Genomic DNA, 9790 nt, shown 5'->3' on the forward strand with positions numbered 1-9790 from the left:
AGTTTTTTAAACCAAATGTATGTCCAGTAGGAAATGCATTTTAACTTATTCAAATGGGTTTGCGGATTCAATTTTATCACAACCTTGTGGTTCAATACATTTAACTCGTGTGGCCTAACAATTCAGAAGGACATAGTGACTTAAGTGATTCGGCTAGGGGAAAGGGCTATTTGCCATTTCGCAGCCATGCCTGGCACACAACATGTGCTACTGATCTCCAAGATCTGTAGAAAATGCCTATGGCTACAGTTGAAGCACTAATCATTTCAAGATCTGAGAGCTGTTACGCATGGGATTGATTAGACTATGAATCCGATGCCACCATACGCATTCCGACTCTAATCTTACTGGCCACCTTTAAAGTAGCCTATTGGCTGTAAGGAGCGTGCGCTTAAAAAAACCTTCATGCAGATCATGAGATTATATGGACTAATCATCATTTGAATAGAATTCCTAAAATATTCCATTGGTCATCGGGTAAAAAAAAAACACACACACACACACACTCACACAGGCTATGCGTAACGCGCGTCGCGTCTCCTTGGCTGATAGAGCTTTTCAGGCCACGGTATTTTGCGGCAAACTCTATTTTAATTGTGTGTGATTAGGTCAGTTTTTGGATTCGGCGCCAAATTACGACTGCGACCCGTTTTATTTTCACTTTTGCCAATTAAAGGCATCCAACTGTAGCCTTCACTAACCAGAGTCGGGTGGTCTAATAAAAAATGATAGAATTATGAGAACAGCCAGGTTCGAAACAATAAACAGTTTTCCATATGCCGTACAGCTGTTTTTCCAGTGCGTTTGAGGACTGATCTCCCGGCAGGGGGCGGTGTACCTTACAGAGCCATACACCATTGCTGCAGTGACGGGCAGTGGAAGGCCTTCCCTCGACTACACACACGGGCGCCAACAATGCACAGCCTGTGGCAGCGGTCAAGAGGCGCTCTAAGCATTTATCACCAGCCCATTGTAAATTATAGCAATTTATTAATATGCAGTTGATTTGATTAGTTCCACATAATGGTAGCAGCTCCGATAATATGTCCACAGTACAAGACTTTTTGTGATAGGAGAAAAAAAAAATGAAATGCTAGGCTCAGTCTGAAACACAGTAGCCTATGATCATTGGATATTACAAACATGTTTCACAACTTGATTGAAAGCAATACCTGTAACAGAGCATTAAATGTGCATTGTGAAAAAAACGACCATTTGCCATTTTTTGAAAGAGTGCAGTGCAGCAAAAATATATTGAGATGGGCAAAGACAGCACAAATCCTTACTAAATGATCCAATTTAATTTTCTATCATAATTGACACAAGAAGAATATTCCAGTTCATGGGCTCTTGAGTAGGTGAGAGCATCTTATGCTGGCTGGTACTGGTCAATCCTCTCCAGCAGGGTCTCAGAGTAGCCAGGGGAGTAATACCTGCCAACACATCACAACATCATTAACCAAAGGCAAAATAGGAATAAACCAAACTTCACCAACACATACAAACTTTACTTTGGTCATAACTCTAAAAAGAAGGGAAAACCAATTGAGTGAAGTTTGCTTCAATACTTTAACAGTATCCCCTTACTGCAGATGGGGTCGCCGGCAGGCCTATTCACTAGGCCTATCTGCTGAAAATACTCAACTACATCATAACAGCATTGCTATGACAGTACAGAGAGCCTTAAGTAACAGATTAAAACATAGCCATTACAATGTTGGTTACGATAAGGTTATAACATAGGCTCTGCACTAAGAGGTTAATATATGAACATATAATCATATGCATCATATATGCATAGCATTGTAATAAACCATGGTGTTCTTGGTTCTATAGAATATAATAGATTAGAATATGCTGTTATAGTACACTAAACTCCACATACTGCACATGAATATTATAAATTATGTACTAATGCATTACAACTTAAGCAAATTCCTGTATGCTTAGCATATCATTGTATACCTGGCATAAGAAAATGCAACAATGAGTCACAAGATGGAACAAAATATTATATAAATGAATGACACTTAAAGCTCAAAAGGCTTTAAAGGCAGATTGTGTAATTTTTTGTGGTAGTCTATGTCCATAATGTATGCTGGTTGAAGAAGGTAGGTCTGCACACTGCATAATAAGCTCCAAAAAAAAAGATTTTTTATTGAATTAAAACAGCAACGTTTCGACCACCCTGGATCTTCGTCAGGCATATGGGTAACAGGAAGAAGCTGTGGCCTATATCACATGACCATTCAATCTACACCCACCCAGGCAGGGCACCCAACTTTGGATGTGCGCACCCTACCCAAAAAAACATAATGTATGCTGATCATTTAAAAATCTTATTCATACATATTTTCCACTATCAATTACTAAGTATTCATCACGACTGGGACACTTTTCATAGGGCCTATACAAAAAGGTTGATTTTCTCATGTCTGCCATTTTTTATTTCTTTACCTGAAAACCTTACAGCACTTTGGTCAGACAAGTTAATATTAGGTTAATACTTAGAAAATATTCATGAAAAAATCTAATTTGGGAATGGGCAACATAGTTGCAATGTGCAGTATAGTTGCAATGCCTACTCTGGACACCATCCTACATACTCTACCTTAGTTTTTCTCAACAGGGGCTCTACAGTCCCCCTAGGGAGCCCTCGGGGGGCATTGAGAAGGAGACAGCTGAGAGGGGCAATGCTTAGTTGTCATTAGTCTTTTTTTAGGTAGGGGGGCGTTGTGAGGCTTAGGATGGGGTTCAGGGGGCGTTTGTTCAAAAAAGGTTGAGAACCACTGCTCTACCTTTAAGTTTGTCTTAAGCTTAAAAAATACACACAGATTCGCAGAGTGGGTTCAGCATATTCCTTCCTACCAACAACTTATACTACCATTGGCCGAAATGTAATTCATCACACAAAGCAGGGAGTTGAATTTGCAGATGCTGTTTTGTTTTTGGAAGCTCGTAATTCATCACACAGGCCAGCAGTAGACAGCAGCAGCAGCAGCAGTAGTATCAGCAAAACCAGAAGTAGTAGCAGCAGCAGTAGTGTTAAGCTAGATTTATGCTTCGCTCGCATAGAATCTGCGTCCGTCCGTTTTCTGTCTATGCGAGTCCACGCCCCCCTCTCAGAGGCTCTGCGCCCGTCGTCTAGCGCCTCGAAAAAATTCTAACTATCCGTCGGACGGACGCGGAGTACGCAGACAAAAAGGCACTATGATTGGTCGTCTCGCTACTTCCTTGTTCTGTTCTTGTGGCAGCGCAATGCCAGTAGTTTGCGAGAGCAGAGCTGTATTCTGTTAAAAACTTTATTAATGCCTTGTGTGTAAATGTGTGTAAATACACGAAGCTAAGCTAAGTAACAAACAATGCATCAGTTGAACACTCGTGGCACAATGCCTGCGGTTTTACTAGGCTACTGTTCCTCCACCGAATGTAAACACACATCGGCAGAATCAACTGTCTTTGCATTTTCTGCTCGTGAAAACAGACTGGGTAGGCTATGTCAAATAATGATACCACTGCATTGCCTTTGCAATTTGTGTGAAAATACCTAGCTAACCGGGATAGAAAGCAACATTGCTTAATAATGACCGCAGTGCTTACAATGTAGTGAAAGTAGCCTAATCGCGCAATTTCAAATGTGGCTGGCAACGAGACCTCGGACCTCGCAGAGCTCGCAGATGCATGAATACAAAATTGGTTCGTGGCCACTCCCACGCGACTTTTCACGCTCGCAGTTGCTGAAGTCTAATCTGACCTTTAGTAGTAGCAGCAGTAGTAGTAGTTTTAGTAGAAGCAGCAGCATTACTACTACTACTACTAGTAGAAGCAGTATTAGTAGCAGCAGCAGTAGTAGTAGTTGTAGTAGCAGCGGCAGTAGTAGTAGTAGTAGTGGTAGTAGAAGCAGCAGTAGTAGTAGTAGTAGCAGCAGTAATAGTACCTGTAGTATTAATAGTAGCAGCAGCAGTAGTAGTATGTAATGGTAGTATTAGTAGCAGCAACAGCAGTAGTAGTATTATTAGTAGTAGCAGTAGTAGTAGTATTAGTAGCAGCAGCAGCAGTAGTAGTAGTAGCAGTAGTGCCATTAGCGCCACACACCTGACTATCTCCTCTGGGTAGCAGTTGTTTATGGAGTTGATGTACTCCTGCAGGGCTGAGCCCGGCTCCGCTTTGATCTCCTGCACTTTCTTCAGCCCCCCGCTGGTCACAAACAGGCGCCGGGCCCGGCTGTCGTGGGGCAGGACCTGCAGGGAACCCCCACAGCAAAAAGAAAGAAATAAAACATAAAATGCCAGTCTTTAAGACTTTAAGACCCTCCTTACAGTAGCATTGAACGTGTGTTCAACACATTTTGTCAATTGCTAGTGTTGCTGTTTTGCAAACCTAAAGCACACACGCACGCACGCACGTGCACACACACACACACACACACACACACACACACACACACACGTCACATAAGGATGTAATAAAAGTATAAAGAGGAATGTCATTGGGAGGGGTCATTTTGAAGGTGCTTCCACAATTTCCCAAACAATAAAAGTCCCAAGTCAATAATCACTTATAGTCTAGTAGTGGTCCTTGGAAATTCCCTAGAATTTGCTCGTACACTGTTGAAAAACAACAAAGCAGTGTGTAGTAAGAAGGCCTATTGCATGCAGTGCAGAACTTTGGTTGATGTTTTGTGGAGTTGTATGACCTGCTGGGCAGTGTGGGATGGGAGCTGGTGTTTCTGGCCAAAAATCTGTAGGCCCACCTAAACGTAATGCTACTGCCTTTTCATTATTACAATTCCGTTTTAATTCCAGTTCACAATTCAATTCTGTTCCTCCCTTATATAATACACTCTTGGTTATATTTAATTTCCCGATAGCATTCTGCACAAAATTCAGTTGTTAACTGTTGCTGACTAATCATGATTAATAGTCGTGATTTCAATTTTGTTTGTATTATTATTTCCATAATTGTGCAGCACTAAATGGGAGTACCGTAGCCTCTCTGTGCAGATAGGCCAGTCAGCAGGCTCATTCAAATTTTGCTGGAAAGACAACTACTGTATATCACCACGAAGTTATAACATAGGCTCTGCGCAAAGGGGTTAACAGTGCAAGCTGAGGCCTTCAAGGAACTCCAGAAGCTGTTTCCCTGCCATGTGCAGTGCTGTAAGTAGGCCTGTTGCGTGCAGAGCAGTTTGGCAGCCCACCTTGCTGAACTGGCAGACGACGTGCTTGAGGATGTTGGGGGGAGCCTCATAGAGCAGGGGCTCCAGCGCCGGCAGGTGGGTGCACTTCTGCAGGATGCTCTTCAGAGATTTCTTAGCCTGCGTGGACAACAAGTTACATTAGTCAGTCATGGGTAAGTGGTTAGGGCATCAGCCCTGTAGCCCAAAGGTTGCCAGTTCCACTCCGACCCGCTAGGTTGGTGGGGGGAGTAATTACCCAGTCCACCAGCCTATCCTCCTCCATGACTGAGGTACTCTGCACATGGTATCGTCCCGCCGCACTGCTCCCTTAGGGTGCCGTTTGGAGCTGCCCCCTTGCACAGGTGAGGCATAAATGCAATTTTGCTGTGTGCATTGAGCACTGTGTGCTGTGAAGTGCTGTGTCACAATGGCAATGGGAGTTTCCCAGGTGGACTTTCACTTTCATTGCCCTTTTACATTACAGTGTACTTATGCTGGGGCTACATTGGATGCATTAAGCTTCCACTGTAATCAATGGAACTGAATACACAAGACATGCAAGCACAGCAACCATTTAAAAAGCCCATTGTAATTCAGTGTATTTTTTGACGCAACTTGATTTAGCATTAGAGATGACATTTAGGACTCTTTGACGGGATCTGGATCATAGTGGCTGGTCCTTTCAAAGAGCCATTAAAAAACTGACAAAATGACCTAGGTGGGTTCAAAAATGCTATCTCCTTAACAAACACACGTGTCTGTCTCAGAGAGTGGACAATCAGTTGCTGTTTGTTAAGACGATAGCATTTCTGAATCCACCAAGGTTGTTTTGTATAACAACCTTATACAAACAACCCAATAAATACAGTGTTATGGAGGTAGCATTTTTGAACCCACCACTCTCTGAGGCAGACACTTGTGCTTTTTTCCCCAATTTAAAGTACTCACATGAAGGTCACAAACGAATGAGAACACGAACGGGGAAAAAATGGAAACGAGTGGCCCAGAAATTTGTGTCAACCGTGTTACCCTCTGAAACCCCCTCCATAAATCAGCAATGGTTTTGGTCCTGAGTCATATGACCATCATGTCATATCCTCTTTGGCTGGAAATTGAACATAACATAAAAATAAATAAAAAAAAAATAATAAAAAAGATTAAGCTTGGAAATTAGTTTGTACACCATGGAAACATCTAGATTTTTTTTAAACTGATATTTTGCTCTACATATACTCTTAATTATAGAAGAACTCATAACTTAACACATCCATTGTAGCTCCAGGCTTACATTAACATTCTTATCCTCTTCAGTGTCTCATTGGATTCGATGTACTGTATAATATACAATTTCACACAACATTGGATGGGTTGGATGTACTGTATAATTGTACAATTTCACACAACATAATGCTTAGTTGATACTCTGACTCATACAGTATACATGTAGCAACATACAGTTATTTTGTGGTCTCTGTGTGTGTGTGTGTGTGTGTGTGTGTGTGTGTGTGTGTGTGTGTGTGTGTGTGTGTGTGTGTGTGTGTGTGTGTGTGTGTGTGTGTGTGTGTGTGTGTGTGTGTGTGTGTGTGTGTACGCACATGCATTACACATGTGTGAAGGGAGGGGGAGTTTAGAGGAAGTACAACTTAACGATGCGCTGGAAACGTGTTTTTCCCCACCTCTCTCAGTTTCAGTAGGTTAGAGTGAAAACACCTGATGTCAGTAAACATTCAGGAATAAAATTTGAACGCTTCCATACTGGTTCCAGTCAGTGGAACATTCTGAACATACTGTGACGCTTTATGCTTGAGGGTGGAGACGAGTACAAGATAGACAGCTGCTGGTGTCGGTGTGTCTATTTTAAATGTCATAACCTACAGTACAATCACCACAGCATAACACATACAGTACCAGACATTCATCTTAAAACTCTCAAACGATTGGATTTTTAAACCAAATTACAGTAATGTGATCAAATATCATTTTTAGATAAAACATGTGGTTGTTGAAGACTGAAAAATTTCCTACAGCTAAAAAAATAATACAAAAGAAAAATTAAAACTCAGCAAATGCCAAAAGAAAAATATCTGAACAGTCACACCATCTTGATGAGATATGTGATAAAGCACGTCAAGACCATGCTGGACATTATTTAGCAACACTGATGACAGCAATTTATCTTACTCAACATTTCAATTTCACAAAGTTTTCCTCTGCTTGAATTACCTATCAATGGTAAAGCAGAACCAGATTCAATTGTCCAAATTTCCCACATGATGGCAATGAAGTTGAATCTATAGTAGTTAGACCTGATCTCAATCTTGTTACTTTTGAACCTGCCTGTCTTCAAATCACTGTATACATTATACCAGGGGTCCCCAGCCTTTCTGGGTCTTGACATAATTCTCAAATCACACTATGATTGAAGGATAATTTCCTATAGGTTATAATTTATGAATAGAAATATTCTTTATAGCTTATTAACCCCTTAATGCACGCCGTACCTCCTGTGGCACGCTGTAATAGACATTGAAAGTTAACTACTATAGTACTACACTACTATGACAGTGCACAGGGCCTTTAGTAATACATTACGACTTGGTCATTGCCATTCTGGTAACAGATAGTTTATAATGCCGTGTCTTAAGGGGTTAAGAAACAATCTCATATTTAAATTAAGAAGAACATTAACTGTGACTAAAATCTTGCAGTCCTCACTATTTATTACCACCATTCGTGGGCACCTCAGAAGCTACTTGGAGCCCTCGAGCACCACATTGGTGACGCCTGCACTACTCAGTATAATGTAGCTATCCCACAAGCTGATTCTTGCTTTTGTGATTAGATAATAAACCACATTCTGGCCCCCATCTGAAACATGTAAAGGCCTGTTCTCATCTATAATGGTAACTATTCATAACTATAAGTTTGTACAAAAAACAAAACAAAAAAAACATTTCAACTCTAGTCAATGGTGCCATTCACAAATCAAACCTAATGACAAGAACATGCTGAATGATTTTATTGGGATGATTTTCAATTGGGATCACTTACACATTTCATTACCGTGTGTTTGATATCAAATCTGATTAGGAAAAAATCCAAACAAAAACTGATCTAATCTGAATCTCCCCTCACCCTAACCTGGAGGTCCACCGAGTACTGTACATATCTCACACAATGGTCTTCCATGCCTTTCTGATCAGATAGCAAACCCCATAGAAATAGTGTGAATTTACAAAAACCCAAAATAAATGGATATAATCTCAATCCTGGCCCTAATCTCCGCCTACCTTAACCTGCAGGTCCTCAGAGCTGTCGGCGTCCATGTAGAGGGTGAGCAGCTTGGGCAGCACGTTGGCCACGGCGACGGCTCGGGCGTGCTCAGGAGTGTGGCGGCCCAGCTGCCCCAGCGACCAGGCCGTGGCCGCCCGCATGTGGTCCTCACACTCCTCCGCCAGGCAGATGGCCAACTGGGGCACCCCCTGCCGACAGGGAGAGAGAGAGAGACAGAGAGAGAGAGAGAGAGAGAGAGAGAGAGAGAGAGAGAGAGAGAGAGAGAGAGAGAGAGAGAGAGACAGAGACAGAGAGAGAGACAGAGAGAGAGAGAGAGAGAGAGAGACAGAGAGAGAGACAGAGAGAGAGAGAGAGAAAGAGAGAGAGTCAGAGAGAGAAAGACAGAGAAAGACAGAGAGAGATAGAGAGAGAGAGAGAGAGAAACATAAAGAGAAAGAGGGGCAGAGAGAGAGTGAAGGAGAAGAAGAGGGAGAGATGGAGAGACAGAGAGAGACAGACAGAGAATGGGGGGGAGAAGAAGAGATGGAGAGAGAGAGTCAAAAGCATGAAAAAAACGGAGAGGAAAAGAAAACCCACCGAGTCCCAAACACATTCTCTCCCCTAGCCGCGTAATTGTGGGGAAAACAAAAACAAAGAAATGGTTCTGTCATAATGTTTAGAGAGTCCACTGAGGACGTGTGCCAGGAAATATTGAGTTTGCCACTAAAAAATAACGTGCACCTCCACGGATCACTGCTGAAAACCACTGTGTACTTATAAAGCATTACATACACAAACATTGCACAAACTTTACAGTACTGTAATTACTCTTAAAATGACAATTTATTTGGAGACAAATAAACTTGCACATTCTCTCTCCCTGTGAGAATGTGTGTGTGTGTGTGTTTCTCTCTCTCACTCACACACACACACACACACACACACACACACACACACACACACACACACACACACACACACACACACACACACACACACACACACACACACACACACACACACGTCACACAAACAAACACAAAGAGAGGAGGATATACTAACTTATAAAATGCTGAAGTCCAAAGTGATTAGTGCCATGGTAAACAATGTATCTGGGGTCCTTTCATTCCAAATGAAAAGGGATATGTTTCTTCCATATAAACTGCCGCGGGAAAGAGCAAGACATGATGGAAGCTGGACCATAACAGTGCTTTATTGTGAAGAGAATAATCTGATCCTAAACTAAACATACCGGCCTCTCTTTGCCTCTAGGGGTGTCCCAAATGTGGGACATTTGATTTGGGCAACATTTCTCCCTCTTTCTTTCTCTTTCTCTCT

The 9790-nt window shown here is 42.0% G+C and overlaps 1 protein-coding gene across 1 annotated transcript in view; it reads right to left on the reverse strand.

Annotated features, from left to right (window-relative positions):
* Positions 1-1279: 1279 nt before the first annotated feature.
* The window catches only part of spag6 (sperm associated antigen 6), a 16036-nt gene continuing 7525 nt past the window's right edge, over positions 1280-9790 (reverse strand). Inside the window, exons 8-11 of the mRNA XM_063206234.1 lie at positions 8470-8661; positions 5201-5317; positions 4096-4241; positions 1280-1433 (exon numbers count right to left, since the gene is read on the reverse strand). Coding sequence (XP_063062304.1) covers positions 1370-1433; positions 4096-4241; positions 5201-5317; positions 8470-8661 — 519 coding nt within the window. The 3' untranslated portion in view covers positions 1280-1369. The remainder of the gene's footprint in view (positions 1434-4095; positions 4242-5200; positions 5318-8469; positions 8662-9790) is intronic.

Source organism: Engraulis encrasicolus, chromosome 9 (genome assembly GCF_034702125.1).
Source record: "Engraulis encrasicolus isolate BLACKSEA-1 chromosome 9, IST_EnEncr_1.0, whole genome shotgun sequence".
NCBI classification, from domain to species: Eukaryota; Metazoa; Chordata; class Actinopteri; order Clupeiformes; family Engraulidae; genus Engraulis; species Engraulis encrasicolus.